The 23,125-nt window shown below is 33.2% G+C and overlaps 1 protein-coding gene across 4 annotated transcripts; it reads right to left on the reverse strand.

Moving 5' to 3' along the window:
* Positions 1 to 1,763: 1,763 nt before the first annotated feature.
* On the reverse strand, positions 1,764 to 22,613 carry LOC120771729. Of its 4 annotated transcripts, none has more exons than XM_040099888.1 (8): positions 22,267 to 22,613; positions 13,591 to 15,005; positions 5,285 to 5,377; positions 4,554 to 4,860; positions 3,331 to 3,417; positions 3,166 to 3,270; positions 2,839 to 2,973; positions 1,764 to 2,758 (listed from the first exon to the last, which is right to left on the reverse strand). In XM_040099888.1, exons 2-8 carry the CDS (start codon positions 14,682 to 14,684, stop codon positions 2,249 to 2,251), a joined length of 2,331 nt encoding a protein of 776 aa, XP_039955822.1. In that variant the 5' UTR covers positions 14,685 to 15,005; positions 22,267 to 22,613; the 3' UTR covers positions 1,764 to 2,248. The 4 variants fall into 4 exon arrangements, with proteins under 4 accessions (XP_039955822.1, XP_039955820.1, XP_039955819.1 ...); XM_040099886.1 differs by having other exon boundaries at positions 13,591 to 15,008; XM_040099885.1 differs by lacking the exon at positions 22,267 to 22,613 and adding an exon at positions 17,147 to 17,285 and having other exon boundaries at positions 13,591 to 15,008.
* Between the last annotated feature and the right edge of the window lie 512 nt (positions 22,614 to 23,125).

Here is a 23,125-nt window from a genome sequence, read left to right on the forward strand (position 1 = left end):
CTTCTTTACCCACCCTGGCGTTAAAGTCGCCAAGCACGATTTTGACATCGTGGCGGGGGCAGCTCTCATAAGTGCGCTCCAAGCACTCATAAAAGACATCTTTGGTCACATCGTCTTTCTCTTCCGTTGGGGCGTGGGCGCAAATCAGCGATATGTTGAAGAACCTCGCTTTGATGCGGATTGTGGCTAGACGTTCATTCACCGGAGTGAATGATAGTACTCGGCGACGGAGTCTCTCTCCCATCACGAATCCAACACCAAACTTGCGCTCCTTTATATGGCCACTGTAGTAAATGTCAGAAGGACCTACTCGTCTCTGTCCTTGTCCCGCCCATCGCATTTCTTGGACGGCGATGATGTCAGCCTTTATTTTTGCGAGGACATCAACCAGCCGGGCAGCGGCACCTTCCCAATTAAGGGTCCGGACATTCCAGGTGCATTCCCTCAAATCGTAGTCCTTATTTCATTTGCCATGGTCGTCATCAAAAGGGGGTCTCTCATCCGAGGCTGTTTTTTCTTTTTCATTGGTACTGATTTTTACGTGGCGGGTCCCAAGCCCAGCGCACAACCCTATGTAGGGGATGTTTCGCCTTCTCGCATTACCTCGTCTTCGAACGGATGTTCTTAGGCTACCCAGAGGATACTTGGTCAAAGGCCGGAAGTCGTGAGCTGCTTGAGCCATGTGTAAAAGAATCGTTTCTGGCCACTCCCAAGTGAATGGCGATCAGAGCCTGAAACTGTCATGGTCCTAAAAAAAAAGTATTCAACCGATTGCTTTAAAATTTACATATGTTCTTCTACTCATTTATAGTTATCGTCCCTACTAGAATTGTTTATTTTCGAAAATATTTTCACATTTTTTTTAAACGACTTTTAACGAAAAAAAACAAGATTTTTTATTTCAGACAACATGAACAGCCGCTATCACCATGACCAGTGAACTACTTTTTTTGTTGGGGACTACTTTGATTTAAAAAAAATATATTAAAAATGTAAAAAACGAAAAAACAAATTTTTTTGTACATTTCAAAATACAAATAAAAATATGTTAAAAAATTAAAATGATTCAATTTTGTTGTCGCATAAAAAAAATTTTCCTAAAAAGTGGTAAAATGTACGCGTTCACATGAGAGTACCCCCTTAAGTAACTAAATAAATAACTTAAATCTTGTAAGAAAAACTTTTTTATTTATTAATTAACAAGTTATCTTCTTGACATAGATTTTTGTCCAATATGTATTTCAAATTTCTCTTTTTCTTTAAATACTCGAATCCGGTAAATAAAATTATTCATATTTTTGTAATTATTTTTTATGTTCTCATAATTAAGTATAAATAAATATCGTTTCATTGAAAATAATTTTTAAAGTTGATATATAATATTTATTTATTATTATTAAGTCAGTAAAATTATATTTTACATAAATGTTGATATTTATCCTTTTAAAATTTTACTTTCTTAAATATTTTTAATAAATTTCTACTAGTTCTGGGAATAAAAAATGCCCATTGTAAAAATTTGAATGTACAAACTATATATTAAATACTATTTTTTCAAGTTATTTATGGTTTTTGTATATTTTTTATTTTTTATTTTTAATTTGAATGCACATATAAATAATTTTATTTATTTAATTAACATTAATTTTTTCATTATGAAAATATATAATGATTTACGAGACTAAGTTTAAGTATATATTATAAAGTAATTGTTAAATACTAAGTTTAAATAAAGCTTTATGGTAGTTTAAAAAAGCTTAAATATTTTTGGCATTTTTTAGTGAAATTTTGCGTTTTAGACTAAAAGCAACTAGATTTATTTTAAATTTATACAGATATACAACCAATATGCTTAATTATATACACTACAACTTATAATGTTACGTATATATATATGTATGCGAGTTACATAAGACATAAAGAATAATTTGTTACAATTTTTCAATTTCTAAACTATTTTGATATATTTCTTTTACAATAAATTGGAGTGCGCAACACATTCTTATTGCTTAGATATTTAAATTAACAAAATATGGCCACTCTATAGCCAAAAAAGCTCTAGTACTAAAAAGTAAGGGCACATTATCCATTCGTGAATAATTAAAAAATTTGCTTCGTGTAGATATACCTCTATATCTGACTGGCACTGTTTCGCCGAATATTGCACCGGCTACATTTCCTTAGCCATAGGCGCACAATATCCGTGTAATTTTTTCAAATTCTATATATTTGGAACCAATTCTTTCGTTCAATTCACCGCATACCATGTCGTGCGATTGCTCGACGCTTCCGACTCGGCCTCCGGTTTCGGCAGCACCCATATATTGCCTATGCCACTGTCCGAACTAAAACGATTTGAATCGCGAAACAGCGTCAAACTCACCGGCTTGCGGTACTGCTGTTCGCCTTCGCGCGCATAACGATCCTGTAGCTTTTGACGCTCCTCCAAAACAAACGAGCTGATCATTTCGCGTATCAGCTCCAGCCACGCTTCGATCACTGGTGGTTCAGCTTGAAAATCGCACTCTTGCTGCTTACGGCGCTCGTAGAATAAAGTGAAGTGCTTCGTTTTCGCCACAATACCGATATGCTCGCATGGATAACGGCCATGGAAGATCAAGTGTTTGCCCTTAATTTCGGTATAGATGATGCATTTGTCGAATATGAAGACCTTGCCGCGATAAGTGCGTCGTAGCGTGTGGTCTATAATCGAAAAGTCGCTTACTTTACGGAATTTGCCCTGATGAAAAACGTTGAACTAATTGTGGAAGGGAGGTAGAGTAAGTAAGAAATATTTTTGTTATGCTTGAAGTAGTAAATATGCGTTCCTAATCTCACCTCATTGCACTCGACAATGTCGTTGATCACTTCGGATTCGTTGGTTGTGGTCAACAAAGTGCGCATTTTCTTCTCCAGACGGCAGCATGACTCAAGCAAAGGCTTAATCTCGAAGTCGCGATGCTTGAAGAGAGTCTGTGAGTATAAAAGTAAGAACAATAAATATGAGAGTAAGGCATAAGCTGAGGTTAAAAACTTATACCTTATTTTATAAGCGTAAAAATGTATTTATAGTATATGGGTTTTATAATATTTTTTTATTCCGTTCGCATTCACTCTGAAATTCCCATTATAATAAATATAATTTTTTTCTTTTCACCAACTTACCGTGATAAATTGTTGCAGTAGCAGCGGATATCGCGCCATCCGTTGTATGGGCTGTACCAGGAAACTATTTATACCCAACTTATCATCCAATTCGTTTTGTATGCGCTACAAAAATAGTTCAATATATTAACTCGTATTTTTATTAAAAATATATACATTCCACACCTTAAAATAATTTTTATATGTATCACATAATTTGAGCGAACGTTGCTTGTTCATTGTGAATATGACGTAGCAGTAGAAGGAGTTTTGCTGAAAAATATAGGAAAAAAGTTATTTTGATAGAAAACTTTCACAGTAGCGTTTTATTACAAATTACGCACTTTGCACATTCACAATAGTTTATTTTTAGATTTTCGTTTTAAGTAAATATGGTAAAATTTAACGTATTAAAATTATGACTCTCATATAACCCTGATCTCCATCTTTAAAATCTAATCTCATTCACCGATTTTGATTTCGTTTGAAAGCCCACAGCTGTTGTCGAAAATTTTTAATACAGTATTGACACACCAATTTCATGGAATGTTTTCGACCATAGAAACTCTAGGTAGCTAATAATATGCTATCTTCGGTTTGTTTTAAGATCTTAACGAAGGATCGAAGACAGATTTTCTATAAACCTTAGATTAAAATAGTACTTTTTTTAGGAAAGCAACTTTCAAACACGCAAACTTTTCCATAGCAGTTTGTATTTTTTTTTTTGAGTTAGGTCAAGTTAGTGTTTGTGGCCTAATTTACCGTTAGATCACACTTGTAAAGTCTTTTATGATGCTTGAAATTCTGAAATCTTCATATATCAAACAAGCTTCTTAAGGCCAAAACAAATATACTATAGAGAGATCAGATAGTTCAGCTCGTAGTGTAACCATTCACTTAGGGCCGGTAGAGCTGTACTGCAGCATGTTGCAAGAGAACTTCAAACCTACTAACTACTTCTAGCACTGCTTCCTGATTAGTTTGACGATAATATTTCGTTCAGGTCGAAAAGAACACAATCCTACAACGATTACATTGGAAAATTATTAGATTTAAGAAAAAGCTAAAGAAGGAAAATTTAGATTTTGGAAGCTGCCAATTCATGTATTAATCAGTGGAAGTATAGAATATGGTTATTTTTACGATATTCGTTCAAACTTGTGCCAGAATTTATTGACCGCGTACAGTTAGAATTAGAAAAATCGTAGTTTCTTCAAGTTTTAAGGCTCCACTGATGAGTTGTCTAGAATTATATAAAACTTCTTCATGTCAAAATTATAGTCCGAGGTTTTTTCTAATTTTTTTAATTCCTATGCTTAACTTTTCTAAAACTATTTTACAGTTAATAAATTAGTTTTGTCGACATTCCTTATGTATATAAATATCTCTCTAACCTTCTCAACACTTACATCAATATAATGTTGAAATTCATCGAATAACCGCTTAAGATCCCTTCTATATGCATGTAGCATTGGCAAAAATTCCTCCGCATGAAATTCATAGATCTGTGCAATATTACCAAGCAAGACATATTTCTTGCCACGCAAACCGAGCGGTAAATCTTTGCGCGCAAATATATTGCCATAATTCTCCAAACCGATACGTAAGTTCTCCACATATGTTTCCTCAGTTTTTATCAGCTCCTCGAGTATGGGTTTTATATGTTGTGAGCTCTTATCGCGCAGCTCAGCCTCAGCTTCATCATCGAGCTCGTCACTGTGAAGAAAGTATAGAAAAATGTGTTGAATAATGCAAATAACAAAGCGTAAAGTGTAAAAGTAAAAAATTAGCACCGGCTCGTCATATCGGCTAGCTTTGTTTATTATATAAAATTATTAGAAATACTATATATGTAAAAAGACTTGTTCAAACTCTTTGTATTTTTATGCCACCTACTTTTTTGCTTTTATTGTAGTATGTTTTTATTTATTTCCTAACAAAAAAATTGTTTTGTTTAACAAATTATTGTCAAATAACACTCTTTGGGTGACTCATACGCCGTGGCGCGCATGTCTTGTTTGCGCTTATCATTAGAAATCTGGAGGAATTTGTACAGCTTCGTACGCACGTCATTAAATATTGGCACTTTGATATATTAGTTCATTCATTGATTTCAATTTTTATCTATTTTCGTACTTACTTTGGCTGATAGAGCGATTTACTTTTGTTAACAACCGCATGATTCTTGGTACCAATAATTTCAGTCTTGGGACGAGGCACTGAACGATAATTTCTGGAAATAAAAATATAAAAATATTAATAGCAACTTCAAAAAATAGACAATGAAAATTATATAAAGAGTGTGTTCTTTTGATAGTCAGTCTGTAAACGTGGCAGTCAGCCGTGGCGTATGAGTAACATTTTTTGATTGATTGATTGATTGATTGGATAGATATCACACTTATGCCTCCTAAACAAGAATTAAATAAATTTTGTAATTCACGAAATTGAGCAATTGACAACAGAATGAGTTATTGTAACTTTTGCTGTTGTATTAATTCTCAGCGAAAGACAAAACCCTCAACAGCATTAAACAACCTAAGGTATCTTGATGAGATAGTAATGTCAAAGATGTTTAAGAGATACTTTCTTCCAGGAATTTCCTTTGAACTACTGAAGTCATAAAAAATAATCAAAAAGTAAATTTACTAGAAGGAAAGGTAATGAGATCTGACAAGACAACACACCGTTCATTTATCTCTCCTAAGAGATGGATGTCAATGATTCTAGATACATACAGGTGTGTATATACATATTTTAATATCCTGAATCAGTATATTTATATATAAATAGATATGTAATACGCATTTATGAAAGAAGATTTGCAAAGGCACGGAGTATTATCCAAGGCAGCAGTATGATCTCCGAACGACATGTTCAAAACTTTTCAAAATCAAACTAAAGGTCTCTTGTAGACTTTTTCGCTATAATAAATGCACCTCTGAAGCGTTTTGTATTATCAGTGCAGCCGAAGGTAATATTTTTTTTTGCTTTATTCAATAATTTCGTAAAAATAATTAGTTCTCCGAAAAAATATGTGCGCGAATATACGTATATCGTTCGAGGGAAATTCCATATTATCAATTACAAAAGAAATGTAGAAGCTTTAAACTCATGCACGCAAGGCTATTCATTTCAGCACTCGCTATCAAATCTATAAATCTCTCGCGTTTTGCTGCCTTCACATTTTTCCGCTATCATTTCGCTAATTACAAACATATATGTTTAAATATGTATATATGTCCTCATATATAATATTTCGAAGCTGTGAGTCAGTCGCTCCTCATAACAAAGCCGTTGGCGTCACTGATAACCAAGACAGCTAATGACCACACCAATATTCTATTACTAAAGTACACAAGTACATATATATATATATATACATATATATATATATTATATATTTTCTTAAACGTGGCTCTCGGCCAAGTTATTTATTCAACTAAAAATGAGCTTGTAATATAAGGCGATAAGAGTATTCGTAATTATAGTATAGTCTGAGGTATATCTATATATTTATGTACTATACATACTGTGTGCTATATACGGCACATATACACTTTTACGCGCAATTAAATATTTGCTTTTGACTTTTATCAGTTTAAAATGCAATCACTTGTATAATTATAAGAACATGAGAATCTTTTATTTTCCTTAAAATATTCAGTATTCAATAAGTAGCGAGGGGCAAAAGGAATGAGTATCGGACACCCAGGGCTACCTTCCAGTCTTCAACTTTAATCAAAGTTTTCAAAAAGAAGCTTCCTCATGAAAGGCTGCAAAAAGATATTTAATGAATCATTATATCAAACCATATCAACTGAAATCTACCCAAACTAGGAGAGTAACCACTCTAAGAAAAAGCTAGATATTAAGAAGGCTGGGAGGACTTTAATAATGACAGCGGAAGTGTGGAGAAAGGAAAATATTTCACCAATAACTGCCGGAAAGATATTTAAGCAAGAAAATAATTCTATGACCCATTTTTATTACACATTACCTTTAAGCAAGAAAATAATGCTATAACCATTTTTTTTGTTTGAGGTACTGAATATATACCTCTCCTGCCGTCTTAAAACTCAGTTACCTATATGAGGAAGTTCATACAATTTATATTGGTAAGACAAGCAGGACAAGCATAATGATTCCAAAAGATAGAAAACTATCACGTGTCATACGGAGAATTGCAATAGCTAACGTCGTTTAATAGGAATAGAAAGAAAATATCTTATAAACTGACCAAGAGTCGATGATTAATAATAAATTCAAATATGATACAAAGTACGTGTAATTAAAATGTTTACACTTTTTATATAAACTTAAAATATAATTAACATATAGGATAGCTAGCCTTATTTCAAAATATAAAATTATATATGTATAACCTCCCTTAAACCATCTCTTGACATTTAGTATACCCTATGAGGTCTTTAGATGTTATCAGGTACGTAATCTAACATAGCACTTTGAGTATCTCAACATCAGAGTATAGAAACTAAGTCTCATTATAGTGCATATAAGCAGAGCTTTAATTGAGTCTAGGGAAGCTAATTACCCGCCTTGAATTAGGCTTCATCGAGTCTGTTCTCTACACTGAGAATTTTTTTACATCAATGCAGGTCTTAAGTCGGTTGCATTCGTTGCTTATTGTTCGTTTATTGCAAGTGATTTTAAACATATTTTCCTTTCGTAGTTTAATACAGAGTAATGCCTGTCCGAACGGCTGGAACTTAAAGAAGCATTGACAAAGTTCTTATATACAACTAAGTCTTTAAAATGTTCCTTTAATGAGAACTACAGTCTCAAAATCAACAGAGGATAATCTTAATAAATGCAATTTTGAGCCTATAACACTTTTCTATATTTTTCAATTTTTGTTAGCACTATTTTCTTCATCCAAATGCTCAAATAACTGTCGTTACCATTATGAATAACCATTTTAAAACGATACTTATAAATCTAAAATCTTGCTTTCTTTTCAAACATTTTTCTTGTAAGCTATTCATTTTTGATAAATAAAAATTGTATTATTATTTATCCGCTTGATTCTCTAACTCAATTATATTATACCAGTCTACTTCACTTATACCAGTTGTTCGTTCGATTCGCCACTCTGTAAAGCTTGGAAAATCGAAGATAGCTAATATATAAGCAAGCCGGAAGTATTTAAAACTTTTTACACATTTATACAAAAATATTTTTAATTATAATTTTATTTTGCATCTTTTCCCCTTTTTCCCCTTACACCCACCTTCGCTCCTACAATCCAAAATCACTTCTATTGTTTTTCATCATTTTTCACACCCATTGCCAAGAGCAATTTTACGGCTCGCGCTTGTGCGATAACCCGTTACAAATTCATGCCATTTTTTTGCGCTCCCAACTGATCAGACAGACGGCATTAATGAGCGCTAATATGGGTGCTCGCGAACTGGTTGTAATGTAACAACTGTTTATACGACGATTGTATGTTTGTATGTGTATGTAATAATGGCAAATTATATTACTTTTGTAAACATGCTTGTCGTACGGCTTAGATCAGCTGTGTCAATGCAAAATATTTGCAATATATGCATGTGGCATGTATATACAAGCATATATAGGTACTGTGGGTAGCATTAAATTGAGTCATTCTGGTATTGAGTTTCAGTCAACGCGATAAAACAAGCAATAAAAAGCTTTTAATCGTCATAGCTTTCTTTTAATTGTGTCATTTTACCTTGTTAGCTCTAGTTATTTTCCAATACAGGTTATATTCGTATACAAACGAATCTATATATTGAACGAAATTGATATTGCCGATACAAAATAATATAGGTCAAAATTATTATTAGTACGAATAAAACCCCTAACAGGACTAGCTAGCAGTATTAACATAGTTTCACCAACGTATAAAAAATTATATCTCGCACATACTTACATCTACAATAAAAGAGCATGTGGCTTACGTGTGAGTGATGAAAATTTAGTTATCGTAAAAGCATTTATGTTAGATGTTTTTGGCTGCATCACAAGTTACAGTTAACGTTACGAAGTCATTTGGAAATACAATCGACACTTGAGGGTTGAAAGGGGGATACGTTTATCGACTTCCTTATGTAACATAAATATTCTCAACAGTACCGTAATGGTATTCCAATTATTCTCTCCCCGCAATATCAAAGGAAGTTATAGACACCATATGGGAGATTTAAGTAATTTTTCGATTCATTCATGTGGGTGTTTTGACTTTTAAGCCTAGAGCACAATCCAAAATTTAAGTATCTCTAAGTGAGCCACAAGTTTCGCGATCGCGATGATGTACAGGCTAATATTCAAATAGAAACTGGGGAGCCGGAAAGAGTTGGATTTTCACTACTGAATTTTTATTTCAACAACTAACTGGATTTAAGACAAGCTCTTTATGACTACTTAGAGATGTTTATTGATATGTATATTAGTGATTTTCTTATGTAATGTTAAATTAATCAACTTTGATCTCGCCTAGAAAATATATCACAGCAAATTTCTCTTTTAGAAAGCTTGCGGAATGTAGAGTTTACTATAAGTTATTTCACTCTAGCGAAGCGATCTCTGTACTCGATGCGTGTGGTTGATATAGTATACTTTATGAAAGGAAAACTTATAAAGAGACCGGTACATGATATTAGTAAGGGAGGAAGAAAATATGTGAAACCATTTGACTTTATAAAATCATAAATAAAAAAAATCGTCTAAAATTCAAGTAACTGACAAAAGGACTTCGGCTCAGCAGATTTTCCTTAGACGTGAATTTTTCCAATTTTTCTTCTTTTTGGTTTTTGGGTAAGTTGTGTGTTAAAAAATTCGAATCTATAATGACTTTATAAAAACAAACAATATATTTAAACGTCAATATAACAAATACATATAAGTATGCATTTTAATACTTTGCACCTAACATCTTATTTTATCATAGTAACTTTTTCAGGTGCATCGTTGGTACCCTCCTTAAATATGGCCTATTCACGCACCATCACATTTGCATAGATATCTTGATATTTGCATTAATTTATCAATGGTTTACACACGCTTATCAGTTCCACGAATTGGAATTCATTTATCATTTTATGGCCAAAAGCGCTAAATGTTTGTGTCGTGCCATAAAAGGCTGCCGACAAGTGATTTACCGCCGCCGCAAGGCTGGGTAAACATATTCACACCTACCTGTACCATATATATGTATGTACACTTTAGAATATATGTATACAGAACTAATTTTGCGTTTTAATGTTAAATAACAGCGTTGTCAAGTAAATAAACATTATCTAATTATATTGTTTTTGCTTTTTTTTGTTTTAAATACATATGTACTAAACAAAAATAATTTAATTATTGCTTGCCGAAAGACGAATCGAACAAACTAGTATAAATCAAGTAGACTGGCATAAACAGAAAGAGAAAGCGTAGAGTTATATTTTTCGAAAAGACAGCAGAGAACTCAAACATAGCGAGTATAGAAGTGCTTATAAGCGACAGATTTCATTCAAAATATACTAAAACCCATTAATTATGCATTTTGTATTTTTCACATATCAATTTTTTTTAAAGATAGCAGATAAAGAAAATGGCTATCCTACAACAAACACTGAGTCATAATTTGATCAGTCTGAAGTGCTTTAGACCACTACTTACATAATATTAGCCAATAAAACTCTTCACACATAAGACAGCATTTAATATAAAACTTTAATATTCTTCGGGACTTTTTCTAGATAATTTGATATCTTTTGTTTGATCGTCAAATTTGTTTTATAAAAATTATCTTTTGAGTACTTAGTGTTGTAATTCAAGCACCACACTCCAACAAAAACGTGACGAGCAAACTTGATAAATGAAAAATAACAAATGATGTACAGTTAGACTGATATATAACTTGCAGTATGAAGTGCTTTGATGACTGTTTCTCTCAAAAGCAAAATATCTTATCATATGTGCTATAATATATGGGTTAAGGTTATTTATAGCGAGTTAGACGTTTTGAATATGAGAGCTGTGTTCAAAAAATAATGGGAATTTTAAGATTTCGGTTTGGAGAGTGCAATTGTCAAAAACTTTTTTATTATGTTTAAATTTTCAACTGTATTCACTGCATGCATAGTATTCAAATCGAATAATAATAAGAACAAAAACTTTTTATTTACACTTGCTTGTAGCGCTAATTAGGCAAGTCTTAAGCGCTTTGTAAACAATGTGTCAACGTCGCTTGTCGGTTACGTATACGCCCACGTGGACATGAGATATGATTATTAATGCACGTTAAATGTATTTCTCATGAACAAAACACACAATTGAAAATTTGCAATTCAACATGCTGAACTTTGTACGCACACAATTTGAAGAAAATCGTTTGTATCAACTTTTAACGAAAAGACCTAAAAGACCTAAGAAAAGATGATTAGCACTAGAATCTGAGCAACCAGCAATGAATTGAATAAAACAGATATAATAGGCAGTTAGTTACCATACACCGCAGATTAGCTGCATTGGTTGTCAGCTTGGCAGAAGACAATAGAGCTGGCAGCTTTAGTTTAAAACAGATATGTTTTATAGCGAACACTTTTGTAGACAATAAAATGTATAGAAAAATACTTTTGATTAGATCATTTTATATTTTTTTTTATTTTCTACCGACTTAAATCCTTTTTTTAAGACTAAAAAAGAGTTAAAAACCATATCAACTCACAGAGCAAACAAAACTACAAGCAAAAACTCTCGAGCAATATAAATCGAAACAAATTAAAAGCTAACAAAGTAATGAGAGACCAGAACTTGTCTAACCGGTTTTTGGCCTGTAAATCGCATACAGCACTAAGAAAACAAAAAAATGTGAATGAAAACATGCACTTCTATAAAATAAATAAGACATATTCAAGAGGAGGAATAACCAAACAAATTTAACTTCAATCTCTAGTGATAAATATTATACTTTCTTTGAGTCCAAATACTCCCTTACATAAAATAAAACTAAATAAAATAACATCCTTATATAAAATAAAACTACATAAAATAAAATATTCCCAGCAGCAATACAGCGTTTGCATAAATCGATTTTATGTTACGCCTCTGTTGCTGCACAGCACATTTAAAATCGTTAACAGCAAACAGCGTATACGAAAAGAGTGTATATACAATAACATTTCACTGCTAAAATTAGAATGTTATGTAAATTTGACTGTTACTTGCCGCCCAGAAGCAACCAAAGACAGTTTAAGCTGCCGAAAGTAAATTTCAAGCTTAGAAATAAGTTTATGACTTATAAGGCATTACAACAAATTCGTTGTTAGTGCTTATAAGCACAAGCACTTACATACATATACATATATGTACATAAATATATGTATGTTAATACCAATAACTTATGTTTAGAAAGTGTGGTAATATGTTTTATTGCTTTTGAGCTCAAATGTAAACAACAAAGTGAGCGCAGCAAATGTTTTGTTGTTTTTATTGTTTCAGCATTTCAGTATTTATAGCTGTAACGCGATGACCGCTAAAACCAAAACCACTTGTGTCACAGCGAACACCTTACAAACAGAAGCAATTCGTCATGTTTTCGACAAAAAACGATTAAACGCGGCCACTGGCCAAAGTTTAGAGTAGCACTTAAAAGGAAAACACACTTTGAGCGTAGAAATAGATATACTCACATATGTATTTACATAGTTGAAAACAAATTGTCTGTTTTTGGTTAAAGAATATTTTAAAAGTAAGTTCACATGCGTTATCCCCTTTCGAAAATGTAACTGAAAGAGAAATTCTTGAATGAAAATATAATTGCAGCACGAAACTATGTAAGTTTGACTAAGACAATATTAGGTAAAGATACTGAAATCTTAAAAAAAATATTTAAACTAATATAGAAAAAAGCTATCAAACAGTAGAGCTTATCTAGCTATATTATGTGCGTCATAATCAACATTTGTTCCAAACTTTATAAGTTGTCATAAAGTAACCCAGAATACTCAAAACAGCGCTACTCACTACATCAACCTTTGACGAACCATCTAACAAGGAATTAGGAACAACTTTATTTAAAAAAATTGTACCTACCACTAAAAATATATACCTGGACCCTATTTGAAACGTCTATCGAAACAAGCAATGTCTCAATTTGAACCAAACAAGAAACCTTTTGCAAAGCAGAAAATACTGCCAAATAACTTTTCAATACAAGTCTGTAATGAACAGTCCTTAGTCAGAATTACGGCTTTCATTGATAAGCGAATCCGACTCTCCGATAATAATATTTCCGAAGAAAGCGATATTGTGACACTAAAAACATTTCATATCTTTGGCCAAGCTGCTGCTCTGATTTTGGTTGGGTGTTATGTATTTACTCTGAGTATAAAGGGACTTTAAACCCGATGAAGAGCAGTTATTCTAATTAGGTAACAAGAGAAATTGCAAAAAGAAAAAGCCACTCACCTCGGAAAATCTTTCGACGCCGGTTTTTCCCCACACTCAACTTCCGCGGACAGCTTCTTCGAGCGAGCCTTCGGCATTGTGCGTGCGTAATCATCGCTGACAGCGCGACGCACCTTCTCCACCTTACCGAAATCATCTAGATTCAACTCCACTACGCCCGCCGTCACCAATTGCTCAGCCTCCGTGGGCGGCAGATGGCCAGGCTCTGGCGATGGCACCACATCTTCGCGCAATTCATGCGCCTCCTCTGGCACCGCATACTCCGACTCAAGGACAGCATCTGCTTGCGCATCTTCGGCATAATCGGAGATCTCATCCACATCGTCCACGGAGCGTTCTTCATCGATGGAGGTGTGAAATGAGCTGAGTGCCGACTGACGGCTGGCCACCGAGCTATCCGTTTCGGGAGTGGAACGACGCGTTGCAGGCGGAAAGACACGCCATAAACCAGGAGCGGCGGCTGAAATGCCACCCACACCAATTGTTTTTACTGCACCTATTTGCGCACTATATTGTTGGTGTTGTTGACGCAGCTGATGACGTCCCGTTTTGAAGAGAATACGCTGTTCGGCTGTCAATGTCTCGAAACGATCAACTTTCTGTCGCACACCCAACAAAGCGGGATCAGGCGTTTGTGGCTGCGCATCGTCGTCATTTGTTGTTGTCGCTGTCGTTGTTGTAGCTGTAGGCTCATCATTATCAAGCGGCGGCCCAGTTATAGGCAACGGTGGTGGCACCATTCTGCGCGTAGAGGCGCGTAAAAAGGCACTTTCCGTATCCGATTGTACCGAGTAGGAATAATCGAGTTGACTACTAGCGACACTAAACGAATGTGAACCACTACTGCCGCTGCTAGTCGACGTACTGTGATTGTGACTATCATTGCCGCTCGCGCTGGAACTGTGCTCATGCACAGAGCTCACTGAGTTAGCGTTGTTTACACTCTCAGCTGCACTTAGATTAAACGACTCCACCGAGCTGTGGCTCTCGACGCTAATACGTCGGTTGGAACGGCGTTTGGCGAAATTGCGATTGCTCAGATTGCGCTCACGTCGAAACGGACGCGGACTGTCGTTGGCGCACTCATCAGCCATTTGACTGTGCGATCTTATCGTTCGCGCGAGTAGTCGCTAAGCGTTAAGTACGCGCGCTTATCTTAACTTGGACGTGCCACCCACACTCAGTATCACTAGAGTGCTCACTTTGCTCACTCCGTGCGAACTTTGATCGCTTTGCCGCTCACTCTCTTTGTTCTCTATGCCTCTTTTAATATTTATTAATAATTTGTTAATAACAACAGTCTTATTAACCAAATTTTCGTTGTACTTGTATGTTCTCTTTCACTTTTCTCTATTGCACTTTATCTTTATTTCATGAATTTGCGGTTTGTTTATGTCCCACTTCGTTTATCGTTGCTGCTAAAAATAGAGAATTATTGCGGATTTGTCAAAAACACTTGTTTTACGTATTTCATTGTGGTTATTGCTGTTGTTGCCCACAACAATTTTGTTAATTCCACAAACTTATCACACATTTGGCTTTCGTACACTTCACGAATAGAATTTCCACATTTTCACACTTTCAGACCTTGCTAATATTTTTGTCACGGCCAATGTAATCGTTGCCACCGATGAGTAATTAATTTTTCACACAATATGGTTTTGTATATTTTATATGCAGACATACAAACATATTTTATAGGTACATAAATAATATAATTTTATATAAGTTTTTTTATTTGTTCAACACATATTTTTGGCACTGTTATCAGTTCGTTGGAAATTCCGATATAGAAAAAAAATACAGTAGTACATTTTAGAAAAATACTTTAAGTTATAAAATGTGCCACAATTAAAATATAAAACAAATTTATTTATTTATGTTCTTTCTAAATAAAAACTTCAAGGTATAGTTTAAGGCGGTCCGCTAAGTTTTGGTTAAGACTTTTGTAAACGTGTTTTTTTATAGTACATATTATTTTATTATTTTTATACCCTGAACAGGGTGTATTAAGTTTGACATGAAGTTTATAACACCATAAAGAAACATCGGTGACCCCTATAAAATAGGGCCAAATGTACAAATATACGCCTTGGATGTTGAGATATCTATCTGAAATTTTGCACACGTTCCTTTCTCCCTAAGAGGCGGCTCATTTGTCGGAACCGATGATATCGGAGCACTGTATCATATTGCTGCCATATAAGTGAACTGTCGGAATCAAATGATTGTGTAGAGGGTTTTCTATCATTCAACGATATACTATATATTTTTTAAATTCGACACAGGTAGTTGTCTAAGACAATGAAGCAATCTCTAAAAAAATTGTTCAGATCGGATCATTACGTCACTACGTCGACCGATCAAAATCAAGTTTTTGTAAGAAATATTTTATTTGTAGAGGGTATTATAGTTTCGTGCAACCAAAGTTTACTTTTTTCTTGTTGCATGTATTTTCGCTATTTTTTTACGACTTGAACAGACAATTAACTTTATTTTTGTTTATTTATTGTAATTTAAAAATACATCTTCTTTAACTAAAAACCAGATTATTATTTTATTTAATTTTTCATTATTTCTTAGATCATTTTGTATATTCAAATAATATTTTTATATTTTAATAATTAATACTTTCAATTTAAAAATTCAAATAAAAATTACATAAACTTATTATTACTAATAATAAAAAAATAAATTATGTGTCAAAATTATGTCAAAAGCGTTTTAATTTACTTCTATCCATTTAAATTCAAATAAAACAAAATATTAAAGAAAAAATATAACAAACGTTTACTCTCAAGTGCTTCAGAGTACACAATAATGTATGAAATTAGCAAGCTTTCTATACTAAGGCACAGATAACAGTTTGTCAAATTCAATGACAAAAAATCTATTTAATTGAATTGACAATTGAGCAACTTTTTATACTCTCGCAACAAAGTTGCTAAGGAGAGTATTATTTCTAGATGCTTTTTCACTACATCGAAAAAATTAAAAAAATTTCAATTTGATACAGAACAAACATAAATTGCTGTAAAAGTAAAATTACAGCCGTTTTCAGACCTTTGGTAACGACTGTCATTGAATTTGACATGGTAGAAATCACATTTAATACGCGCTGTCTGAAAAGGCTTTCATGATATAGTACCTACTTTAGTTCAGCTAACTAATTTTGTTTCATTACTTTCTATATTTTTTAATTAAAATATCTTAAATATTCATAAGTTTGTTAAAAATATTTTATTTTAATTTATATTCTGCACAATTTTTGGCAATTATTTCAAGAATTTTATTTTAATTGATCTTCATCACATTTTTTTCTATGAGTTTAGTATTTTTATTTCTATTTTTTGCCAAGTATTTAGAACTTTTATTCCTATAAATGCACTTTTTATTCTTTTTTTTTCTCACTTACTATTTGTTCAAATACTTTGTGGAAAAATCTTCGTTTTTTATAAATTCACAATATATACAATATGCAACTGTTTATTGATTCAGTAATCAAATTCTCCATAAAATAAATTAATTATTAATATAACAGCAAAAAAGCACCAACACAATTTTTATATTATCTTTTTTCGCACACAAAAAAAACCTTTCGCTTAATATTTTTGACGCAACAGCGCAAAACACAGAATTAAACGGATAATTAAAGCAATTTAGTTAATTTCCTCCCGTCATTAGCCCAACAGACAAGCGACTAAGTAACTAACTAACCAATAAACTACGAGTAAACATCTCAACTAACCAGCAAAGGAGCAAGATACGGCTGAAAGAAGGCATGAGAACACACAGCCTACACTACCACACAAACTGATATAGTCAGTCTTTAGACGCTAGCAAGTGAATATGTCATTAGCAGCTGTGTAAATTGGTAATATCGCGGAGAATTTTTTGAAATGCTCAAAAGCAAGAAACCGAAATATAGATATGCTCACACGAATCTACACGTGTTTGTATGTATATATGCCGAATACAATATATTGGCCAACACAGTTATGATATTTTCTTCAATTCGCCAATTTTCGCGCTCCTTTACCGCTCATTCTCTCACAAGCTTTAACCCTTAAAATACTCGCGATCTGTCAGCTGCTCGCGCTCTTTTTTCACATTTTTTACTTTTTGACAATTAACTTGAAATCGCATGCTTGCAATAATTTTTTCTATATATTATATAAAAATCACTTATAGTATTTTTATCGGATTTCAACATTATTAACGCGTTGTTTTCTTTGCTGTCTCTGCTTTATTGCTGATTTTCTTTGTTTGTTGTCGGAACCCTGACGTGGTATTTAAGTTATTGTAATGGTTTTGTTGTTTTTCCTGTTTAATTTTTCAACTCTATTTACATTTTTTTCACTTATCAATTTGCACATTTCTATGGAGAGACAGATAAAATTTACAATACCTTCACTATGCCGCAGTGTTGTCGAATAGTATGAGTACGAATTACACACACTTGCAAAAAACTATAATTTTAGCATACTTCTTCAACTTTTATTTGTTTTAGTCGAAGAAAACTAAATCCCGCTTTCCCTTTTATGAATTCAGACCAAAAAGAATCCTTATAGAACCTTATATATAAAACGTATCTCTAGCTTCTCCCTACATAAACTTAACTGACTAACTTGTCAATTCATTCCGTGTACTAAGTTCTGTCAGCTGTTTTTATCAGTAGCGTCCAGATAAGATTACAAAATTTATGAAGTGGGACGCCATGTTTCGGTTTTAGTATTTTTATTATTACTGGTGCAGTGGTCCGTGTGCAGACGCTCCCACAAATCTAAAATGTGTTCAAACATGAATTTCGACTTATCGAACAAGAGGGAACATAGATAATACTCGCAGATACGGGATCAGAGGAAGCATTTTAAATGAAATCTGTGGCGACTGATTTTTGTATCTCGTAGTCTTCAAAGAGCTTTTGATGATAATTTGGCTTTCTTGGATAACTAAGCTATCAACGAATAAAACCCTGGTTCTTACATGAAATAAAATGATCGTGATTAGGTTTATCGAAATTTGTTAGCACCTTCTGATCTATGCAAGACTTCGACTTAGTTGCCGGAGTGCGAAGATATAAGACTTGATCAGTAATGTTGGACCACCATTTTTGAATATTGCTTAATAAATTACTTGTCATTTATAAAATCTTGAGTATCTTCCAGCTTGTTATGGAAACTATAACTAACCTAACATTACTAAAATTTTGTAGGAATCCTTCTCAAATTTAAGAGAACTAAGGACATGATGGAATCGTATAATAATATGTAAGAGGGCAATAAACATACGATTATGATATGATCGGAATGGAAAATAGGGTGATCAGTCAATTATTTCGTAAGTTATACTTAGTTCGTACCAAATTTGAGCAAGTTTTTCGATATTCATTCAATTAAAGTTAGTCCTTAACAATCGGTTCTGCCCGAACTAAGTTTTTGCTTTTTTTCTTTTCTTGTGAATTGGTCAACAAGTTCCTAGTCTTAGTAAAGTTACTTAAAAATTATATAAAATCGCTTTGAAATGGACTAGATGGCCGTTGGAAAATAAGTAGAAAAAAGTATTATGCAAAAAGCATTTCACAACGATTCCAATAAACAATCACAGATAAGATTTTGAAAAAATCCCCTATAGGCCAATAATATTTTAAACTATTCACGATTACGGACTTTATAGCGGACAAGTGTACTGATAGCAACTGATATTGAATGAAATTTCATCGTGCCCTGATATGAAAAGTTATTTATAAAATGTTGATGGGAGAATTACAATAAAACGTTAGCCGCACCAAAGCTAAAATACCCTTCTTAAGTGACTTTCTTTCAACATAAAAGGTTATATAAAGATTGTGTTGATTTCGATCGGTCAGTTTGTACGCTATAGTGGTCCGATCTGAACCATTGGTTCGGAGATTTTACCGTTATCTTGGATAATAACTCATGCGGAATTTCGGAGATATATTTTGTCAATTCAAAAAGTTTTCCATACAAGAACTTGATTGGATCGATCAGTTTGAGCACTGAGCAGCTTCTTTGAGAGAAAAGAAAGTGTGAAAATTTTCAGATCAATGTATCCTGTTCAGGGTATAAAAACGCAAACAATTTCACGTCACCATTCGATACTAACTTTTTCACAACACGAGAGTTCCCAGAACTGTTAAACACACATATATATTTATCTCACTGTGTATAGTACATACCTTAAGAAATAATTAGTCAAAGTTCCAACTACAACAACAACGCAACAAACACGTTCTCTGCTGCGTGACTGGCGTTAGAATAATGAAAAGGTAATTGGCAAAAGGTGTATAGTATTTCCAGCGTTTCAACGATAAATAAAAAATATTATTTCAAAGCAAATAAAGAAAGCAATAAATTTAGGTGCTTTAGAACCCAAATTGCAAATTGTGTCACTTTCGCTGCCTTTTAAAACCTGTCAATATGGATAGGGTGACAAAATGAAGTTCATGTTAATGCTAATGAGAAGATGAGGTTGAGTAGTGAATTCTGAATAGTAAGTATGTTTTGTGGTTGCTAGCAAAATATTAATGGAATATCGTTGTATAAGTTTAGAGCTCAATAATATTTTTAGAGCTGGATTTCTAGGACCTATATATTATAATTTTTATTCAAATAGAATTGAATCGAGAAATTATTACTTATCTTCGATCCAGTACATCTTACAGTGCGAAATGAAGAAACAACTGGCATAAAACTGTAAAAAATTGGCATAGAGATTATACCATCAGAGCACACATGTAGTAATAGAATAGACTAGCCAAACGAAGAAGCTATGGCATAAATTAAATAAACTGGTATAATACCGAGTTTTGACAGCAGTTTCCATAGAATTGTCGACAAACTTTTATATTTATTACTCAATTCCAATTCCAAATGTTAACTTAAATCACCGTCTCAAAATATTCAGGAAAGAGCAAAATTAAGATACCTACCGAGGCGTGACAGTTATGTTTGCTGTCAATTTCACTATAATTTAGCGGTAATTTACAGTAATAGCTTCGATAGACGGTCATCGTTATTGATATACACATGTCTAGCCGAAAGGCTTTTACTTCAGTATTAATGTTTTTATTGATCCTGTAGTCATTTTCAAAATAATCAGACTTTAGATTATCCACTGTTGTAGAATCCCGTAATTAACCATAGGGGTTATCCATTCTGTATGTAATGGCTGTATTAGACCCTGTGGAGAATATATGTATGGATAACTATTTTATTTCGCAAGATATCTTAACGAAATTTGGCACAAAATTATTACCCAGGTTATTCAGATCGGACCACTATTGTATATAGCTGTCTCTCCGTTCATCCATCTGTCTGTATATACGCGAACTAGTCATTCAGTTTTTAAAATATCGATCTGAAATATTGCAAACGACCTTTTCTCCTTAAGAAGCTCATTCCTTTGTCGGAACCGACGAAATCATGCGACCAACGTAAATTGCTTTATATATTTCCGGATATGGCAACCCTAGTGTTGTAATCTGGCAACTGTCAACATGATACTAAAGCCTGACATTTGACAAGCAGCCGCTATTTGTGTTGTTTAGTACATTAACTTGAAATAAAAACAAAAATATTTGTTCCCGTTGGAGCCCACACAATTTGTCCATCGATTAGTCGAGAGAAGTGTTAAAAAAATACGATAGCGGTGCTTCGAAACACATCTATGAAATCGGGAAAGATGGGAATACATAGATTTATACGTATGAGCCTGAAAGTAAAGACCAGTCTGTATGAGTGTTTTAAGATAAGCCAAATCTAACAAAACTTGTTCGCGCACTAAGCACGGACTTGGCGCAGAATAACTTATTTTTATTCCCATACGAAAAAAGAGGTCAACGTTTTTCGACACCTGAAGAGGAGGTTGATACGTTCAGAACGCATGCTTTGGAGATGCCTCAATCAGAGTGGCAAAAGTGCTTCGAAAATTGGCTCAAACGCAAGCAAAGTATATTGATTTTAATGGAGAATATTTTGAAAAAGATTAAAACGATTTCCGAAATTGATTCACATCGAATCACTATAATATATAGTTGCCATACAGACAGAACGATGAGAGTCAAGTGCTTGTATAGAAAGCCTTTTCATTTGAGGAGATATCTTCACCAAATTTGGCACGTACAGGTAATAATACGTAAAAGAACGTTACAATATCCAAAAATTTGTTCGGATATACTAGTAACCATAGCATAGATGTCGCTGTCATATAAAAGCAATCAAGATCAGATTCTTGTGCTGAATCTTTTGTATTTGTGAAGAGTATTATAGCACTGCAACCAGATTTAATGGGTTTTTCTTATTTGTCCATTAATTTAACATATTTAATTTCATTTCTCCTTCAACAAATGTTTAAATATATTACAAACAATTGTACAAGCACAAAATGTTTTAGGAAATTTTTTTATTATTTATTTTTATTTTATTATATTTCTATATATTTATTATTTTTCTTTTATTCTTTAAATAATTTTGTTACAAAAACTTTGCCATATAAGTTTTCCAAAAAAAATTTAACTTAAAAATTATGTTTAATAAGCGTCATTCTCTTTTTCTCAATTTCAATACTTTTATTTAGATTTTAACTTAATTTTTCGAAAATTCGACGAGTTTAGATAATTTTTTTCTCAAATATTCCTCTTTTGTGCGCTCTCACCTTCACACTCTCCTACGCATGTCACTCATTTGCGACACTTTTTAAAAAAAATTTCTTCACTCTTTCACTTCGTTACTCAGGCCGTCTGTACGTGTTCGTTCATTTATTCGGCCGCCGTGCGATTTTTGCGACGTTTACAAACTTGCACTTGTGAATTCGTACTGTTGTGAAAATAATTTGCAAACGCCGATTTGAAGTCTCCAAAATGATTTTGATATGAATGTTCTCCCTCAAAATATCATACATTTGGATTCTTATCTTTTCCGGCAGCCGCATTAACGGCTCGTCATTGCTGATATGCGATTTTATGCCTGTGTTTTTTAGTACCCAAATTTGTTGTTACTTTCTTTACTTCTTTTTTATAGTTTGCGTGGAATTTGTTTTGCTCACACATTGCCCTTTCGCCTGTGTTAGCACCCATTCAAACTCGTAATATTCTGTTCCTTCCTTTTTGTTGTTATATTTAATATAATTTTTCTCTTTTATTGTTATTCCAACGTTTCACCTGTATTCTCGTATTTCTCACTCACTTATTCCCTTTGTTTATATCTTCCATTTCGCACACGTTTAATTTTTTACATTTTGTTGTTGTCAGTGCGACAATTAATGAAAGCAATAAAACGCTTAGTGTGCATTTAGTTAGTGTCTGTCGGTTGCTAGTGTAGTTATTGTTGTAAAATGCTAGCTACACTTTTATTCTCTATAAACATACAAACTGAACAAACGGCATCAAGTTCTTGTCTAGAAAACTTTTTTATTTGACGAGATGTTTTTACGAAATTTGATATAAATTGTTTCCAAAAGTATTCCTTTAAGTCTGATCGTTTGTAAGGCAGCTATATGCTACAGTGGTCTGATT

Source organism: Bactrocera tryoni, chromosome 3 (assembly GCF_016617805.1).
Source record: "Bactrocera tryoni isolate S06 chromosome 3, CSIRO_BtryS06_freeze2, whole genome shotgun sequence".
NCBI classification, from domain to species: Eukaryota; Metazoa; Arthropoda; class Insecta; order Diptera; family Tephritidae; genus Bactrocera; species Bactrocera tryoni.